General features: G+C 49.6%; 1 protein-coding gene across 2 annotated transcripts in view; it reads right to left on the bottom strand.

The window, feature by feature from the left end:
• LOC129713783 (interferon regulatory factor 3-like) overlaps window positions 1-19,748 on the bottom strand; it is a 35,099-nt gene extending 15,351 nt beyond the window's left edge. Inside the window, exons 1-4 of one of the 2 annotated variants that reach the window (XM_055663083.1) lie at window positions 19,614-19,748; window positions 16,049-16,214; window positions 11,703-11,874; window positions 7,735-10,400 (exon numbers count right to left, since the gene is read on the bottom strand). In XM_055663083.1, coding sequence (XP_055519058.1) covers window positions 8,872-10,400; window positions 11,703-11,874; window positions 16,049-16,213 — 1,866 coding nt within the window. In that variant the 5' untranslated portion in view covers window position 16,214; window positions 19,614-19,748 and the 3' untranslated portion in view covers window positions 7,735-8,871. Of the gene's footprint in view, window positions 1-7,734; window positions 10,401-11,702; window positions 11,875-16,048; window positions 16,215-19,613 lie in introns of those variants that run through there. The other variant, XM_055663084.1, reaches the window with a different exon arrangement.
• Between the last annotated feature and the right edge of the window lie 277 nt (window positions 19,749-20,025).

Below are 20,025 nucleotides of genomic sequence, written 5' to 3'. Positions count from 1 at the left end.
GTAGGTTGGGCGATCGTTTCGCCGAACACCCCCGCTCAGTCCGCAATAACCAACCTGACCTCCCGGTGGCCCAGCACTTCAACTCCCCCTCCCATTCCAAATCCGACCTCTCTGTCCTGGGTCTCCTCCATTGCCAGAGTGAGCAACAGCGGAAATTGGAGGAACAGCACCTCATATTCCGCCTGGGGACCTTGCGTCCGGATGGCATTAACATTGAATTCTCCCAATTTTGCTAGCCCTTGCTGTCTCCTCCCCTTCCTTAACCCTCTAGCTGTCTCCTCCCACCCTCCCCCCCGCCCTCGGGCTCCTCCTCCTCCCCTTTTCCTTCCTTCTCCCCCCCCCCCACCCCCCATCAGTCTGAAGAAGGGTTTCGGCCCGAAACGTCGCCTATTTCCTTCGCTACATAGATGCTGCTGCACCCGCTGAGGTTCTCCAGCAATTTTTTGTACCTTCGATCTTCCAGCATCTGCAGTTCCTTCTTGAACACAAGAGGTCTTAAGTTTCTGGTGCCTTTCCCCACAGTGGACATTTTTGATTCTGCTGTGGGGGGACGTTTGTGTTGAACTCTATAATATGTTGTGTCCATTTTCTGTATTTTTTAAAACTTTTTCTCTGGTTTGTATAGAAACTTATTATCTATTTTATGTAAAGCACTTTGGTGTCAATGCGAGTTGACTTAAAATGTTTTATATAAATAAAACTTACTTACTTACTTACTTACTACCACATGGAGTGCAACAAAGGTCGCACATGCCCAGCCTCAAATATCGCAGAAACAGGCCCTTCAGCCCAACTCACCATGGTTGACCAAAATGCCCAGCTTCATCACAGTTTCTTCCCAGCTGTTATCAGGCAACTGAACCATTCTCCCAGCAACCAGAGAGCAGTGCTGAGCTACCATCTACCTCATTGAAGACCCTCAGACCATACTCGATCTTGCACTACACATTAATCACAATATTCGCTTTCTCACGTATCTGAACACTCTGGATTGTAATCGTGTATTGTCTTTCCGCTGGCTGGTTAGCAGGCAACAAAAGCTTTTTACTGTACCTCGGTACACGTGACAATATTACCAAACTCAACTTGCAGTTGTACAGGGTCTTGGTGAGACCACACCTGGAGTATTGCGTACAGTTTTGGTCTCTAAATCTGAGGAAGGACATTATTGCCATAGAGGGAGTACAGAGACGGTTCACCAGACTGATTCCTGGGATGTCAGGACTGTCTTATGAAGAAAGACTGGATAGACTTGGTTTATACTCTCTAGAATTTAGAAGATTGAGAGGGGATCTTATAGAAACTTACAAAATTCTTAATGGGTTGGACAGGCTAGATGCAGGAAGATAGTTCCCGATGTTAGGGAAGTCCAGGACAAGGGGTCACAGCTTAAGGATAAGGGGGAAATCCTTTAAAACCGAGATGAGAAGAACCTTTTTCCACACAGAGAGTGGTGAATCTGTGGAACTCTCTGCCACAGAGGGTAGTTGAGGCCACAGTTCATTGGCTATATTTAAGAGGGAGTTAGATGTGGCCCTTGTGGCTAAGGGGATCAGGGGGTATGGAGAGAAGGCAGGTACGGGATACTGAGTTGGATGATCAGCCATGATCATATTGAATGGCGGTGCAGGCTCGAAGGGCCGAATGGCCTACTCCTGCACCTAATTTCTATGTTTCAATGTCTAACTCTTAGCAAGTCCCATCCACCTGTTTTTGGGCCTACATCCCCCTTTATCCTAACCCTGTCCAAATATAGCCTTTAAATGCAGTAGTTGTACCCGCCTCTCTGGCATTCACTGGCAGCCCGCTCACACATCCGTTACTCCACCCTCTGCACAAAATGGTTGTCCCTCAGGACCCCTTTCAATACGATACAATACAACTTTATTTATCCCAGGCGGGAAACTGATCTGCCAAGTCATACAAACATCAAATACATGAAACATTAAATTAAAGTGACTAGTGGAAAGGATTGGGGATGTGTAAAGATTTGGAGGGGGGGGGGAGAGGGAGGGGTTGGAGAGGGGAGTCAGTCTCAGTCTAACTCACGACAGAAGGTGGGGGGTTTTAAAGTTTGATAGCCGCAGGGAAGAAGGATCTCCTGTGGCGTTGTGTCCTGCATCTTGGTTCATCTTACCCGTCTCACATTGAAGCTGTGGGCAGAGCAGAGTTGCTGCCTCACAGCGCCGGAGACCTGGGTTCGATCCCGATTACGGGTGCAGTTTGCACATTCTCCCCGTGAACACGTGGGTTTTCTCCGGGTGCTCCGGTTTCCTCCCACTGCCCAAAGACCTACAGGTGTGCAGGTTAATTTGGCATCGGTAAAAATTGTGAAATTGTCCCCAGTGTGTAGGATAGTGCTGGTGTACTGGTCGGCATGGACTGGGTGGGCCGAAGGGCCTGTTTCCGCACTGTATCTCTAAACTAAACAATGGCCTTTAGTTTTAGACGGTGGCAAAAAAGACTGTGGCCATCCAAGTTATTTATGACCCCCGTGATGTTATGGATCTCATAAGGTCTCTCCTCAGTGTCTTATACTCTGGGATAGATGCCCCAGACTCTCCTCATAACTTCATACATCCAGTTGTGGGAATATTCTTTGCTGCTCCCTGTCCAGCTTCATGGCATCTTTCCTATAGAATATAGTCACAAAGTGCCGGAGTGACTCAGCGGGTCAGGCAGCATCTCTGGAGAAAAGGAATAGGTGACGTTTCGGGTCGAGACCCTTCTTCAGACCCGAAATGTCACCTATTCCTTTTCTCCGGAGATGCTGTCCGACCTGCTGAGTTACTCCAGCTTTTTGTGTCTGCCTTCGGTTTAAAGCAGCATTCCTACACAATCAGCCTGGCAGAGGTCAGCGTGCCAGACTACCACGGCACCTCCCGTGTCGGCGGGCTTGGTGATAATGTCGGGGTTGCTGCAGAGTGAGCGGAGGGCTGTACCTTCAGAGGGGGAGAGGCTAGAGTAGGTAAGGGGAGTGGAAAAGTTAAAACAGTTGATATGCAGTCGGTAGCTAAGGCCCTGTCCCACTTGGCTGTCATTTGCGTGTAATTTACGCGACATCATTTACGCGTCACGACGAGCACGTCGTGACACAATAGACAATAGGTGCAGGAGGAGGCCATTCGGCCCTTCGATCCAGCACCGCCATTCAATGTGATCATCCCCAATCAGTACCCCGTTCCTGCCTTCTCCCCATATCCCCTGACTCCGCTATCTTTAAAAGCCCTATCTAGCTCTCTCTTGAAAGTATCCAGAGAACCGGCCTCCACCACCCTCTGAAGCAGAGAATTCTTAAGGCTCACCACTCTCTGTGAGAAAATGTGTTTCCTCGTCTCAGTTCTCAAGGAGATGCGATGTGATGCGTGCATGTGATTCACGTGATGGTGCGCATGGTGCATGATGACATAGGCAGTGACGCGCGGCGTCCCAGGATTTTGTGATCCTTTGCGCGCGCATCTGCGTGAGGTGCAAATGACGGCCAAGTGGGACAGGTCCTTTAGAAATGAAAAGGTCTAAAGAGGGTGGAAGGCCGTCTGGAGGAGTCCAGGGGGAGAGGGACTGGTGGACACGGGGGAAGGGGTCATCACTGGGCGATGAGGACTTCTCCTCATAGAAAAAGGCACGGAGGAGGAGGCGATGGCAGAAAAGCTCCATGTCGTGGTGGGCCCCGAACTCGTCGAGATGGGAACAGAGGGGAACGAAGGTGTAGCCTCTGTTGTGGACTTTCAGTCTGAAGAAGTGTCTCAAACCGAAATGTCACCCATCCCTTTTCTCCAGAGATGCTACCTGACCCGCCGAGTTACTCCAGCACTTTGCGCCTCTCTTCGGCATAAACCAGTATCTGCAGTTCCTTTCTGCATAGACTGTGACTACAACTGCACAAAATACTTTGTGGTCTCACCAACATTTTGTTACGTTCCCATCACATCTGTGGCACCTGCAGGAGAGTCTCTTTCCCTGCCATCTCTTGGGTATAGTTTCACTTTTAGAATTCGTCCTAACCTCCAACCTCTGCCAAGCAGAAGTGTTTAGTCTGCTCCTCTCCCTGCTGCCTTTGTCACTGTGTCCGGCTGTGTCTAGTGGCGCAGCGCTAGAGTTGCTGCCTCACAGCGCCGGAGACCCGGGTTCGATCCCGACTACGGGTGCTGCCTGTACGGAGCTTGTACGTTCTCCCCGTGACCTGCGTGGGTTTTCTCTGGGATCCTCCCACATTCTAAAGACGTTTGTAGGTTAATTGGCTTCTGTAAATTGTCCCTAGTGTGTATATATATATATATATATATATATATATACATATATATAGATAGCCACAAGCACACACGCACAATGCCATGACTAATAACACTATTGATGTACAGAGGTATCTTGGAGTCCATATTCATTACTCTCTGAAAGTGGCAACACAACATGTGGGGTGGCACAGCAGTAGAGTTGTTGCCTCACAGCGCCAGAGACCCGGGTTTGATCCCGACTACGGGTGCTGTCTGTACGTTCTCCCCGTGACCTGCGTGGGTTTCCTCCGAGATCATTGGTCTCCCCCCACACTCCAAAAGACGTGTGGGTGTTGTAAGTTAATTGGCTTGTTATAAGTGTAACATTGTCCCATCCATTGCAGGTAGGATCGCGTTAACATGCAGGGATCGCTGGTCGGATAGCGTTAATGTGCGGGGATCGCTGGTCGGTGCGGACACGGTGGCCCTTCAGCCCAGCGATCCCCGCCTATCCCTAAATGAAATCTAAACTGGATAGACTTGTAAAGAAGGCATATAGTACGCTTGCATTCATACCATGGTGGTGGCATTGAGTACAAGAGACTGTCCTATGTCGAAAGAATGGAGCGACTGGGCTTGTATACACTGGACCCTACTAGCAAAAAGTCTCTGATCGGGTATACAACATTACTGAACCATGAGCGCAATGATAAACTTTTAAAAAAAAAGATACACACACACAAATCTTTCTGACACTCATAATCGTTTTAATATTTTAGGGCCCTTTTGCGTTGGCTTTTCAAAACAATTCATCACACAAGTGCATCAGTCTTGACATATTGCACCCACTAACATTCTTCCCAAAAATAAGCACTACCACCTCATATTCAGCCCCTTCCCTGAAGCAACCTTAAGCAAAGATCCTATAGCGCGCAAGATGAAAAAGATGTAGTACGGTCATGGGCAGATTCGTGGGTAATTTAAGGCCCCATTTCCGTAACCGGCTTCCGTCTCCGCACCAAAGATCCCGTAGCGGAGCGAAGATACTAGTGCGGAGACGGAAGCCGGTTACGGAAACATCCTCGTAAAAATAAAAGTTATTTGGTTAAATTCATCTCATTTTCAGAATTTTAATTTATTAACACAAACTGTTCCTCCGCAACGTTGATTACACTGCGAGTCGGGTCGGGTCGGGTTATGGAAATGGATGAAAAAAAGGCCCATGTTCCGCTCCGTTGCGTACTGCACGTCAGCCCATTGCATTTAGCAGGAGTGGTCTATCTTGCTCCGCTATAGGATCTTTGACTTTAAGGGCCTGTCCTACTTGGCGATTTTTTTCGGTGACTGACTGTCATTGACTGACGTGTCAGGTCACCGAAAAATATGATTTTTTTTTGTCGCCCGCTGGATTTTGAAATGTTCAAAATCTTTTGGCGACACTGGTATGATGCCGGCAGTTGCCGGAAAAAAAATCGCCAAGTGTGACAGGCCCTTTAAAGAATTAAATCAAATCCTTGAACATATCTGTTTTAATGAGCGTGCATAGTACTACCACCAGGCTATCCAGTTCAATAGGCTTTCCATTGATTCTATTACTCTCTGTATTAAATATCTGTGTGGGATCACTTAGAACCAGCACCTTGGCAGTAACACGATTTAAAAATTATTAAAATATTGAGGAAGCTGGTCATGGTCACAGCAACGGGGTACTGATTGGGGATGATTAGCCATGATCACATTGAATGGTGGTGCTGGCTCGAAGGGTCAAATGGCCTACTCCTGCACCTATTGTCTAATACGAGGTCCATTTAAAATCGAACGAGGTATGACCTCACCCTCAACTCCTGCCATCATAATAAGGTGAGCCTTGCAAACGAGCAGATGGAGAGGTGGAGAGTGCTTGACCCTATTGGAGAATTGGGTGGCATAGTTGTTGTCTTACAGCATCAGAGACCCGGGTTCGATCTTGACTATGGATGCTGACTTTACGGAGTCTGCATGTTCTCCCCCGTTTCCCCGGGTGCTCCGGTTTCCTCCCACACTCCGGTTTTGTGGGTCAACTTGGCTCCAGTAAAAAAATAAATTGCGAATCGTCCCCAGTGTGTAGGATAGTGCTGGTGTACGGGGTGATCGCTGGCGAGTATGGGCTTGATGGGCCGAATGGGCCTGTTTCTGTGCTGCGTCTCCAAACTAAACAAGTTGTTTGTTTGAGATAACTCGCTTTGGTTCTGATAGTCACGAAGGGGCCAAGCCAGCTCCATCCATGACCCACAAGCTCAGAATGTGGCCTTCAGTCAGCATGAATATTTCACGTCACATGATGATTCCTGGGATGTCAGGACTTTCATATGAAGAAAGACTGGATAGACTCGGCTTGTACTCGCTAGAATTTAGAAGATTGAGGGGGGATCTTATAGAAACTTCCAAAATTCTTAAGGGGTTGGACAGGCTAGATGCAGGAAGAGTATTCCCGATGTTGGGGAAGTCCAGAACTAGGGGTCACAGTTTAAGGATAAGAAGGAAGTCTTTTAGGACTGAGATGAGGAAATCATTTTTCACACAGAGAGTGGTGAATCTGTGGAATTCTCTGCCACAGAAGGTAGTTGAGGCCAGTTCATTGGCTATATTTAAGAGGGAGTTAGATGTGGCCCTTGTGGCTAAAGGGATCAGGGGGTATGGAGTGAAGGCAGGTACAGGATACTGAGTTGGATGATCAGCCATGATCATACTCGAAGGGCCGAATGGCCTACTCCAGCACCTATTTTCTATGTTTCTATGAAGGATTTATATCCCTCTGCTGACCACAATGCCATTCAATTTTGCAACAGGCCCTCCGCTTTACGTTGACTGGACGTGCGATAGCCCCTGCTCGTCAGTGCTTCATTCTCGTCGAGGTCGATGGAGGGATAGCCCAGTTGTCGGGGGACACCGGAGGTCAGAGGGGCCCACGTTGAGAACAAAACTGCAAAGATGTACAGGTTTGTAGGTGAATTGGCTTGGGCGTATGCGTAAATTGTCCCAGGCGTGTGTAGGATAGTGTTAGTGTGCAGGCGATCGCTGATCGGCGCGGGCCGAAGGGCCTGTTTCCGTGCTGTATCTCTAAACTAAACTAAAAGGGGACCATTGGTCGGTGCCTTTTATGTAGCGACTCTTTGCATACCGTGTGAGTGCAGAACAACAGGTCTCACTGCGACATGTCACCTGTGACAATAAAATATCTCTCATTCATTCAGTAATTTCACAATGTAGGTATGTTATAAAACTTACCTTCAGCGGCGCTGCAGTTCTGCCACTGGCCGTGTGCGCGACTTTAGTGCCTTTGTGGGGGGGCGGGATTAAAATGTCATTTTCTCCTGCCTGGCCGAGATATATTTTCTCGGGCTGCTACCTGATGCTGAAAAATCGTTCCGACTGCCTTTCTCTGAATTTTTTTTTAAAAACAATTTAATCCCTGGAGTAAGATAAAAATCTACTTCTAACGCCGTCAACGGGACGGATCTCACGTAGGGGACAAAACATAAGGTAAGTCGTCTATTTTACATATAATCTTGCATTTTAGGATTACTTTAATCAAAATTTCATTGGCGAAAATGTGATTATGTAAATATACGAACCGGCAGTGTTTTTCCTGCCGATATGGGGTTTAAATTCACCGCAACCGCAACGTTCCAATCGATCTCGTTCCACATAAACCAACTCACAAGATGATTTAAATGGCCATTAATTTACAGGAATTAATCACTAAATTCCTTCCATTTGGCTTGACAATGAGATTTAAAAATCATGTTATATTGTGAATTCTTGTGTGAATGTTATTTGGACACTTAAACTATTTTAAAATGTTAACCTTTTCTTAATAAATGGATAGATGTTTAGATCTAGTAATTGAATTTTGGAATTAGCTACAATTAGGTAACTAACTAATTATATGCTTTAATTTCAGGTCATCCAAGTAAGATTGTTTCATATTTGTTTCAGAATGCTTCAATCTATAAATAACTGAAACATTCATTCAGTTCGCTTAATTTTTAAGAAAGTTATGGGCTTTTGACTGTCCTCGATCACAGCTTTTGAGTTAAGTCAATGGAAAAGCAATAGGGAACAAGATGCTGATTTCAGAGTATCAAATTGGCCATAACGTTTTTAATACTGAAGATATGAAAGTGAAGTAGGTGTCAAATTAAACTTCTTTTTATGCTTTATCTGTTGGGATAAATTGCAGACTTGATTTTTAAAATCTCAAAAGTTTGTAACATTGCTACACAATGCTGTCGGCCCCAGTTCATAAGTTTGATAAACCCATTATACCATAGCCTTGACAACTACCATCAGGGTCTCGACCCAAAACGTCTCCTATTATTTTTCTTCAGAGATGCTGCCCGTCCCGCTGAGTTACTCCAGCATTTTGTGTCTATCTTGGGTTTAAGCCAGCATCTGCAGTTCCTTCCTGCACACACACAAACCATCTGATGGGTTTGAACCGAGGTGCTTAACCGTCACATAATATGAGTCCAGATATAACATTGACGTGAAGAGCTAATAGACTGCTGGTCCTCCTCATCAATGGCTTGCAGTTGGGTTCTGCTCTACCATTGTATCCCAGTGAGTTCACTGGGGCTGAGACTCCCAATTGTGGCGCCACTCCCTCGGTGGGCCCTCACAGCCGCAGTTCCAGCATGTTGCCATCGGCTGCGGCGAGGCGGGCCGGGGGCTTTGCCCGGGAGGACGAGAGGCGGGGTCGGAAGGCGGCGCGGCGGAGTCTCTCCCGCGCGGGCTGCCGCCTCCGCCGCCCCGACTGTGCCGCGAGTTGCTCCCGCGCGGCGTCCCGCTGCTGCTGCACGACTGCCGCCTGCTGCCTTGCAGCGTCCCTCTGCTGCTGCACGACTGCCGCCTGCTCCCTTGCAGCGTCCCGCTGCTGCTGCACGACTGCCGCCTGCTCCCTTGCAGCGTCCCTCTGCTCCTGCATGACTGCCGCCTGCTCCCTTGCAGCGTCCCTCTGCTCCTGCATGAGCACCGCATGCTCTCTTGCGGCATCCCGCTGCTCGCGGGCCTTAGCCGCATGCTCTCGCTGCAGCAACGCCCCCTCCCGAGCGGCGTCCCGCTGCTCCTGCATGACTGCTGCCTGCTCCCGTGCAGCGTCCCGCTGCTCCTGCATGACTGCCGCATGCTCTCTTGCAGCGTCCCGCTGCTCCTGCACGACTGCCGCCTGCTCCCTTGCAGCGTCCCGCTGCTCCTGCACGACTGCCGCCTGCTCCCTTGCAGCGTCCCGCTGCTCCTGCACGACTGCCGCCTGCTCCCTTGCAGCGTCCCGCTGCTCCTGCATGACTGCCGCCTGCTCCCTTGCAGCGTCCCGCTGCTCCTGCACGACTGCCGCCTGCTCCCTTGCAGCGTCCTGCTGCTCCTGCATGACTGCCGCATGCTCCCTTGCAGCGTCCCGCTGCTCCTGCACGACTGCCGCCTGCTCCCTTGCAGCGTCCTGCTGCTCCTGCATGACTGCCGCATGCTCCCTTGCAGCGTCCCGCTGCTCGCGGGCCAGAAGCGCCCGCTCCCGGCTGACGGCCAGCAGAGCTCTGCCGGGACCCCCCTGCATCTCCACGCAGCCGCGCAGGCCCCGAATGGCCTCCTCCTGAGTCTCCAGGGAGGTGGACACACGGTCCATCAGCCGCTGCAGCGCTACGGCCTGGTTGCCCGCTGACACCGAGCTCCGCATCGCCTCCATGCTGGAGCTGATGTTGCCCTGGCCCGACAGGATCTCCTGTGCCAGGTTGGAGACGGACGCCTCCAAGCTCCTGCCCATCTCGCACACCCCGACCGACAGGTTGGACAGCGAGCCCAGCATCTGGCCCTGCATCTGCACCAGCCTCCTCTTGAACATTTCCCTGTCGCTGCCCTCCCTCGAATCCTCCGCCGCCGTGCTACTGTGCGGACTCTCCCTCCAGGCAACCTGCGCGGCGGGCTCCATTCCACCCCGCAGCCCGCTGGCGCCTGGCTTCACGGGTTCCTCCAACGGCGTTTCCTCCACCTTCACAATGGCGGTGATGGAGGCGCTGCGCGGGGAGGGATGGCATCCCGCGCAGACCCCTTCCCCCTCCATATCTTCCTCAGACACCTCCTCCTCCTCCTCATCTTCCCCCGGCTTCAGTATCCGGTCAGTTGAGGATGTCGGCGAGTTCCCCTCGGGATAGTCTGCAAAGAGAGAAAAAAGCTTGGCGACTTTGCGTGAAAGGAGAGTAGCCAAGAGCGCACATCCTTGGGTGGGAAATGATTCCACCCGGGAGATGAGAGAAAGACCAGCAGGATTTGATTTCCTCTGTGGTAGTTGAGGCTCGGGGATTGGGAGCCAGGGGATGGATCTGTTCCTCCTACCCACGTCAGGCTCCGCTCCTCTGACCGCGCCGGCCAGCATTCACTGGAAGACTTTGTCCGCAAGACAAAGGGGAAGGTCTTTTTTTAAGGAGGGCGCCAATGCAAGAGTTCTCCACGTGATCTGTGCTCGTGTCAGTTTGACTGTGCCTGACCATGGGAGCCATAGTGTGTGTGTGTGTGTGTGTGTGTGTGTGTGATTGCTGTGTGTGTGATTGTGTGTGTGTGTGTGTGTGTGTGTGTGTGTGTGTGTGTGTGTGTGTGTGTGTGTGTGTGTGTGTGCGCGCGTACGTGTGTGTGTGTGTGCGCGCGCGCGTGTGATTGCCGGATGTGCGAGTCAGTGCACATCAACAGGAGGGGTGCAAGTAGTTCGGAGAGTAACAAGCTGAAAGGAGGTACATTTGAGGTGCAGCTCAAAGTGTCGAAATATCTACAGATTTCACCGCAACTCAAGTCGCCTGGAATAAACATCGGCAGCGACTCGCTCCGGACCGGCCACACACCGACAAAGCACGCCGACGCCTTTACCTCCGCAGTGGGTTAGAAAGTTTGGCATATCCCCAACAACTCTCACCGACTTCTGCAGATGCATCGCTGCCTGCTTTGGGAACACGCTCCATCCGAGACTGCAAGAAAATTGCAGAGTTGTGGACGCAGCAGCCCAGACCTTCACGCAAACCAACCTCCGTCCATTGACAGTGTGGGCTTGGCCTCCAATCTACCGCATTGGAGACCTTGGACCTATCTTTAAGAAAGAACTGCAGATGGTGGAAAAATCGAAGGTAGACAAAAATGCTGGAGAAACTAAGCGGGTGAACCAGCATCGACGGAGCGAAGGAATAGGTGACGTTTCGGATCGAGACCATTCTTCAGACCTTGAAGAATTTTGTCCTGATTAAAGGGAGGGGCCAGACCACCAGGTCCCGGAATATCGGTGGCGGAATTGTACTTAAAGGCAGATTACCTGACTATTACAACACTGATTCCTCTGGGGGACTTGAAGTGCTCCTGTGTGGCTGCCCACTTGCCACGTTGCAAGACACCTTGGGATATCATGACAGGGATGTGGAATGTGCTACAGAAATTCAAGTCTTCAAGAAGAAGGTTGAGTATGAAGTTACTCACCGGTGCTCTGGATCTCGTAGACCAAGTGTGGGTCATGGGGGTCGCTCCTGTTGTCACGTACTCTGCGGAAATGCTTCTTCCGTGCTAAGGCACTTCGAAAGTTTCTCTTCCACACAGGAGGGTTTGGAACATCGATTCCCGGTTTGTAGCGGCCACTTGCTGTTGCCCAAGCCTGCGGAGCAGACAAAGTGTGTTAATCCATATCCCCCTCGTCGTAAATACAGCCAAAGACTATGGGGGTGAAGGCAGGAACGGGGTACTGATTGGGGATGATCAGCCATGATCACATTGAATGGCGGTGCTGGCTCGAAGGGCCAAATGGCCTACTCTTGCTCCTATTGTCTATTGTCCATACCACTACAAAACTGCATTGCGCTTTCTTAAGATGGAGGGATTTAACATTACTTCCCAACTGGCCGGCAGCAGCATAATCAAGGACCAGTTTCACACCCGCTGAGTTACTTCAGCACTTTGTGTCTTTTTCATAAGTTCATCAAGGGGATCTATAACAGTCGCTGCCTCAAAAAGGCCGGCAGCATCATCAAGGACCCACAACACCCGGGCCACACACTCATCTCCCCGCTACCTTCAGGTAGAAGGTACAGGAGCCTGAAGACTGCAACGACCAGCTTCAGGAATAGCTACTTCCCCACAGCCATCAGGTTATTAAACTCGGCTTGGACAAAACTCTGAACATTAATAGCCAATAATCTGTTTATTTGCACTTTATCAGTTTATTTATTCATGTGTGTATATATTTATTCAATGGTATATGGACACACTGACCTGTTCTGTATTCGTGCCTTCTATGTTCTGGTGTGCTAAAGCAAAGCAAGAATTTCATTGTCCTATCAGGGACACATGACAATAAAACTCTCTTGAACTCTTGAAGTTAGTTAGGTTAATTTTCGTATCTATTCTCTCTCCCTTTCCTTGCATTGGTGAACTCGTGCTACCTCGGCAAGGCCAGCAGCATAATCAAGGACGAGTCGCACCCCGGTCACTCCCTCTTCTCCCCTCTCCCATCAGGCAAGTGGTGCAGAGGTGTGAAAACGCACACCTCCACATTCAGGGACAGTTTCTTCCCAGCTGTCATTAGGCAACTGAACCATCCTATCACCAGCTAGTGAGCATTCCTGAGCTGCTATCTTCCTCGCTGGAGACCCTCGAACTCTCTTTAATCAGACTTTACCGTACACTAAATGTTATTCCCTTTATCCTGCATCATTACACTGTGGACAGCTCGATTGTAATCATGTCTGGTCTTTCTGCTGACTGGTTAGCACACAAAGAAAAGCCATTCACTGTACCTCGGTACACGTGACAACATACTAAACTAAACTAATTATTAAGTCTAATTATTAAATCTAAATCTAAACTAATTATTAAATCTCGGAAAAAAAATGTAGTTACAAATGTATTGAAGAAAACCCCCTCCCGCTGATGCTGGAAATCTGAATGCTTAGTAAGGTCATAGAGTGGTACAGTGTGGAAACAGGCCCTTGGGTCCAACTTGCCCTCTCCAGCCAACGTGTCCCAGCTACACTAGTCCCACCTGCCTGCACTTGGTCCATATCCCTCCAAACCTGTCCTATCCATGTACCTGTCTAACTGCTTCTTAAACATTGGGATGGTCCCAGCCTCAACTGCCTCCCCTGTCAGCTTGTTCCATATACCCACCATCCTTTGTGTGAAAAAGTTACCCCTTAGATTCCTATTAAATCTTTTCCCCGTCACCTTAAACCTATGTCCTCTGGTCCTCGATTCCCCTACTCTGGGCAAGAGACTCTGTGCATCTACCTGCTCTATACCTCTCATGATTTTATTCACCCCTCATCCTCCTATCTCTATAAGATCACCCCTCATCCTCCTGCGCTCCAGAGGACCCATAGAGACCCAGCCTACTCAACCTCTCCCTATAGCTCACACCCTCTAGTCCTGGCAACATCCTCATAAATCTTCTCTGTTCTCTGTACCCTTTCCAGCTTGACATCTTTCCTATAACATGGTGCCCAGAACTGAACACAATACTCTAAATGCACTCATCAATGTATTTTACAACTGCAATGTGACCTCCTAACCTCTACACTCGATGAAGTCCAATGTGCCAAGTCTTATCTAGCTGCGACTCCACCTTCAAGGAACCATGCACATGTACTCCTAGATCCCTCTGCTCGATAACACTACCCAGAGGCCTACCATTTACTGTGTAGGTTCTGCCCATGAGGCACACCACTAGTCACAGGCCTCCAGTCCGAGAAGCAACCTTCCACCTTCACCAATTTTCTATCCATTCAGCTATCTCTCCTTGGATCCCATGCGATCTAACCTGCGATTGTGCATGTGTGAGCTGCACAAAAAGAATTTTTACTGTGCAGTGCATACTGGTCCTGTCCCATTTTTTAGGCAACTGCCAGCGACTGTCACAGTCGTAGCAGGTCACCGAAAAACCGGGGACACCCTACGTCACCCTGGCGACAACCTACGACAACACCTACGTCAGGAGAAGTCGAGCTACGCTCATTGGCGTCAAACCCACTGCCGCCGAAATTTTTTCCACGTGTTGAAAATTTAGCAGCGACCAGAAAGACGCCACGACTTTTTGCGCGATCGAGGAGACTACGCGCGGCGAACATGTGGCGACAAATTAGTCACCTGTAGTTGCCTAAAAAATCCCCTAAGTGCGACAGGCCCATAAGAGTCAATAAAGAATTTTTTTTATTTTTATTTTTTATTTTTTTTAATTCAAATCGTTTGCTATGTCGCTCTTCAAGGGAGATGCTAAATGCATTTCGTTGTCTCTGTACTGTACACTGACAATGACAATTAAAATTGAATCTGAATCTGAATCTGAGAACCATTTGGATGCTTTACCTGAAATGTCCGATGCTAACCCTCAATGCATAAAATGGAGAAGATTGTCCACTCTTGCACCATAATTGCACCGGGGGCAGCACAGTGGCGCAGCGGGTGGAGCTGCTGTCTTACAGCGCCAGAGACCCAGGTTTGATCCCGACAATGGGTGCTGTCTGTACGGAGTTTACATGTTCTCCCTGTGACCATATGGGTTTTCTCCGGGTGTTCTGGTTTCCTCCCACATTCCACAGATATACAGGTTTATAGGTCAATCAGCTTCGGTAAGATTGTAAATTATCCCTAGTGTGTCGGATGGTGCTAATGTCCTCCTCCTGCAACTATTTTCAATGTTTCTATGACATGGAATTCAGTGGACAATGTGGGAGCAGCTAGATGATCTTGACTTTGCAGACGACATAGCTCTCTCCGTTCACACACACAGATACAAATGCAGGAGAAGGCGGACAGACTCTCACAAGCTGCACCAAAACTTGGTCTTTCACCCAATACAGCAAAGACGCAGGTGATGAGGATCCACTCCAAAACCAGCAACCCTATCCTTATGTACAGCACTGCTCTAGAAGTCGAAACATTCACATACCTAGGTAGTTGTGGACATCACCGGAGTGGCAGAGGCAGAGATAAGAAGTAGAATCAATAAGGCTAGGGTGGTGTTTAACATGCTCAAGAAGATCTGGAGCTCAAAACACATCTCAATCAACACCAAAATACGCATCTTTAACTCAAATGTGAAACGGGTGATGCTGTATGGATCAGAGACATGGAATACAACAAAACACACTACAAACAGGTTGCAAACATCCACTAACACCTGCCTTAGGAGAATACTTAACATCTGGGGGAGAGACAAAGTAAGCAATGTGGACCTGTGGAAAAGAACACGAACTAGCCAGGAGCCCGTTGACTTACAAAATAGAAGGAGAAAATGGAGTTGGATTGGACACACCCTCAGGAAACCTGCCACAAACATCACCCGGCAAGCCCTGAAATGGAACCCCCCCAAAGAAAAGGAGGTGGCCCTAGGAACAGCTGGAGATGAGGTGTCCAGACAGAAATGTCTAGGATCTCAAAAGAATTGCCATCAACCGAGTGAAGTGGAGGACATTTGTCAATTTGTCATTTGCTCCCTAGAGGAGCAAAGGGCTTAAGAAGAAGAAAGAATTAGACAATTATCAGACAGATATTGGCAATTAAACAAGCTTATTCTGTTATTCTAAATACACGTAAATCATGTATGTATAAAACCTGAGGTGCCTGTATGTCAGACAGCATCTATGGCGAGAGAAGCAGAGATAATGTTTCAGGTCCATGTATTTGTTCCCTTCGCCCTTGCCTCACATATAAAATGTTATATTTTCCATTTAGTTTCATTCTGATGAAAGGTTATTGACTTGAATCATTAAATGTTTTTGACTCTCCACAGATGCAGCCCAATCTGCTGACTGTGGCCAGCACTGTTTTAGCATTACCTCAAATATCTTGGTATCATCAGCAGAAATGTTCTGTCTCAAGCAATGCTTCCACGGGATCCTGAACTGTTGTTTCCCTTCGTTCACCCAGTGGAGGCCAGGGTACTGACAGCTGTCGACTTGCTTGATGAGCCACGGACACAGCAACGGCTTCTGAGAACCCATCCTGATGGGAAGAAGGTGAGAATAAATGAGGAAAGGCCGGGAGATAGGAAGAACATGGGGGACCGAAAGCACAGAGTAGAATGGGCTAAAGGTACCAGTATAGATGACGATCGAGTCATGGAGCTTTAGATAATGGGATCAGGCCCTTCAGCCCAACCTGTCCATGCTGACCAGGTTGGCATTTTGGACTAGTCCCATTTGCCTGGATTCGGCCCATATCCGCAGGGCAAAGGAAACTGAGGAACAATAACTACAAAGTGAAATAATGCAATAAAAATGAACTGCAGATGCTGGTTTATACCAAACACAGGCACAAAATGCTGGAGTAACTCAGCAGGTCAGGCAGCATCTCTGGGGAAAATGGCTAAATGACATTTCAGGTCAGGACCCTTCTTCAGACCGAGTCACACTCAGTCTGACGAAAGGTCAATAGACAATAGGCGCAGGATTAGGCCATTCGGCCCTTCGAGCCAGCACCGCCATTCAATGAGATCTTGGCTGATCATTCCCAATCAGTACCCCGTTCCTGCCTTCTCCCCATATCCCTGACTCCGCTATCTTTAAGAGCCCTATCTAGCTCTCTCTTGAAAGTATCCAGAGAACCAGCCTCCACCGCCCTCTGAGACAGAGAATTCCACAGACTCACAACTCTCTGTGTGAAAAAGTGTTTCCTCGTCTCAGTTCTAAATGGCTTACCCCTTATTCTTCAACCCAACCCAACCTAAAAAGGTCACCTATCCGTTTTCTCCAGAGATGCTGCCTGAGTTAATCCAGCATTTTGCGTCTTTCCTTGGTAAACCAGCATCTGCAGTTCCTTGTTGCTACAAGAATTGGAGCGAATTAGTCACACACAACTGAACATTAATCAAACCACATTGACTAGTTTTTCAGTCGTATTCAGTTTATCTAAATGATTAGAGATTTCCTCTGATTTGGGCATATTGCCAACAATAGACACTAAACTAACCGGCCTAGTTATTAAGAGCTCTAGGGCCTAATGGAATCAAGGGATATGGGGAGAAGGCAGGCACGGGTTATTGATTGGTGACGATCAGCCATGATCACAATGAATGGCGGTGCTGGCTCGAAGGGCCGAATGGCCTCCTCCTGCACCTATTTTCTATGTTTCTAAAGTTCTCCACCCACTGTCTACCTGCTTTTTGAATAAGGGTAGACAAAAATGCTGGAGAAACTGAGCGGGTGAGGCAGCATCTATGGAGTGAAGGAAATAGGCAACATTTCGGGCTGAAACCTAATAAGGGTGTCGCCTTGGCTGTTTTCCAATTTTAAGGTTCCCTCTCAGAGTTTAGAAATTTTGGATAAAGTTCAACCAACAGGTAGAAACAAAGCACGGAAACCTTGGGTGGGGCGCAAAGTCTCCAGAGGTTTCCGTTCAGGTTTCCTAAGTGGGACAGGGGCATAAGACAGCAAGTCAATCGCTGCGCCACTGTGTCGCTCCGGTTAAACGACTAGGGTGGAGGAAGGGGGCAGGAAGGGGGGAAAAAGCAGGGGAGTGTAGATCGAAGGTAGACAAAAATGCTGGAGAAACTCAGCGGGTGAGGCAGCATCTATGGAGCGAAGGAAACAGGCAATGTTTCGGGTCGAGATTCTTCTTCAGATTACTTAAAATTTGAAAAAAATCGATCGTCTGCAACCATTTCCTTTAAAACCTTTAGGGGCAGGATAGTGGGTCGCAGTGAGTTTCCCATATTTAGTCCCGTGTACCCGAGCATATCCAGAACCTTGCTGGCCCGAAACGTTGCCTATTTCCTTCGCTCCATAGATGCTGCTGCACCCGCTGAGTTTCTCCAGCTTTTTTGTGTAACCTCCAAAACCTTGCTGTCCCATCCAAGAAGCATTTTGTGCCTTTGATTTAAACCACCACCTGCAGATCTTTCCTACACATCCAAGAAAGATGCTCCCTCCACCCTCCACATCTACACCCCCGTCTAAGTGGGGCAATCCCTCTCCCTCATCCAAGAGTCAAGAGTGTCTTATTGTCATATATCCCAGATAGAACAATGAAATTCTCACTTGCTGCAGCACAACAGAATATGTAATCATAATAAATAATATGATAATCGAGAGAGAGAAAAGTCCAATGTGTAAATATACACATGCACACATACTCAAAATAACATGTGTATTCCCTTCTTTCTTTCCTTCCCTCCCTCCCTCCTTCCTTACCTCCTTCCCTCCCTCCTTCCTTCCCTCCTTCGCTCCCTCCTTCCTTCCCTCCTTACCTCCCTACCACCTTCCCTCCTTCCATCCCTCCTTTCTTCCCTCCTTACCTCCTTCCTTCCCTACCACCTTCCCTCCTTACCTCCTTCCTTCCCTCCTTCCCTCTTTCCCTCCCACCTTCCCTCCCTGCCTCCTTCCTTACCTCCCTCCTTCCCTCCCTTCCTTCCCTCCTTCCCTCCTTCCTTCCCTCCCTCCCTCCTTCCTTCCCCCCTTCCCTCCCTCCCTCCTTCCCTCCCTCCTTCCTCCCTCCTTCCTTCCCTCCCCCCTTCCCTCCTTCCTTCCCTCCTTCCCTCCCTCCTTCCCTCCCTCCTTCCCTCCTTCCATCCCTCCTTCCCTCCCTCACTACCAACTTCCTTACGTCTTCCATCCCTCCTTGCATCCCTCCTTACCTACTTCCTCCCCTCCCTCCTTCCCTCCCTCATACCTCCTACCTTACCTCCTTCCCTCCTTCCTTCCCTCCACACCTTCCCTCCTTGCCTCCTTCCTTCCCTCCTTCCTTCCCTCCCTTCCTTCCCTCCCTCCCTCCCTCCTTCCCTCCTTCCCTCCTTCCTTCCTTCCTTACCTCCTTACCTCCTTCCCTCCTTCCCTCCTTCCTTCCTTCCCTCCTTCCATCCCTCCTTCCTTCCTTCCCTCCTTCCTTCCCTCCTTCCTTCCTTCCCTCCCCCCTTCCTTCCCTACCACCTTCTCTCCTCCTTCCTTCCCTCCTTCCTTCCCCCCTTCCCTTCCTCCCTCCCTCCCTTCCTGCCTTCCTGCCTTCCTGCCTTCCTTCCTTCCCTCCCTCCCTCCCTCCCTCCCTCCTTCCTTCCCTCCTTCCCTCCTTCCATCCCTCCCTCCCTCCTTCCCTCCTTCCTTCCCTCCTTCCCTCCTTCCTTCCCTCCTTCCTTCCTTCCCTCCTTCCTTCCCTCCTTCCTTCCTTCCCTCCCTCCTTCCTTCCCTCCTTCCTTCCTTCCCCTCCTTCCTTCCCTCCTTCCCTCCCTCCCTTCCCTCCCTCCTTCCCTCCTTCCCTCCCTCCTTTCCTTCCCTCCTTCCTTCCCTCCTTCCTTCCCTCCTTCCTTCCTCCCTCCCTCCTTCCTTCCCCTTTTCCACCCCCACCCTGAGGGGTATTCTCTCCATCCCACCCAAAGGGAACCCAGGGAACGGCTCCGGCCGCCCTTCTCACCTGTAGGCCGCACAGGCCCGAGCGCCCCGGCCTGGCCTAGCCCGTCCCCGCCACACGCTCCCTCCCGCTCCGGGTTCCTCCTGTCAGACTCAGGGCGACGGATGTCCCGCCCTCGCCGCCGTCACTTCCAGCCTCCTCTGCTGCATCAGATCTGTCATGGGGCAGGTAACAGCTCACCTGGGGACAGGCATCACATGCTCATGGGGCAGGTAACAGCTCACCTGGGGACAGGCATCACATGCTCATGGGGCAGGTAACAGCTCACCTGGGGACAGGCATCATCAGCTCATGGGGCAGGTAACAGCTCACCTGGAGACAGGCATCACAGCTCATGGGGCAGGTAACAGCTCACCTGGGGACAGGCATCACATGCTCATGGGGCAGGTAACAGCTCACCTGGAGACAGGCATCA

Source organism: Leucoraja erinacea, chromosome 37, assembly GCF_028641065.1.
Source record: "Leucoraja erinacea ecotype New England chromosome 37, Leri_hhj_1, whole genome shotgun sequence".
NCBI classification, from domain to species: domain Eukaryota; kingdom Metazoa; phylum Chordata; class Chondrichthyes; order Rajiformes; family Rajidae; genus Leucoraja; species Leucoraja erinaceus.
The sequence above is the reverse complement of the archived record's forward strand: the minus strand, read 5'-3'. Positions and strand labels throughout refer to the sequence as shown.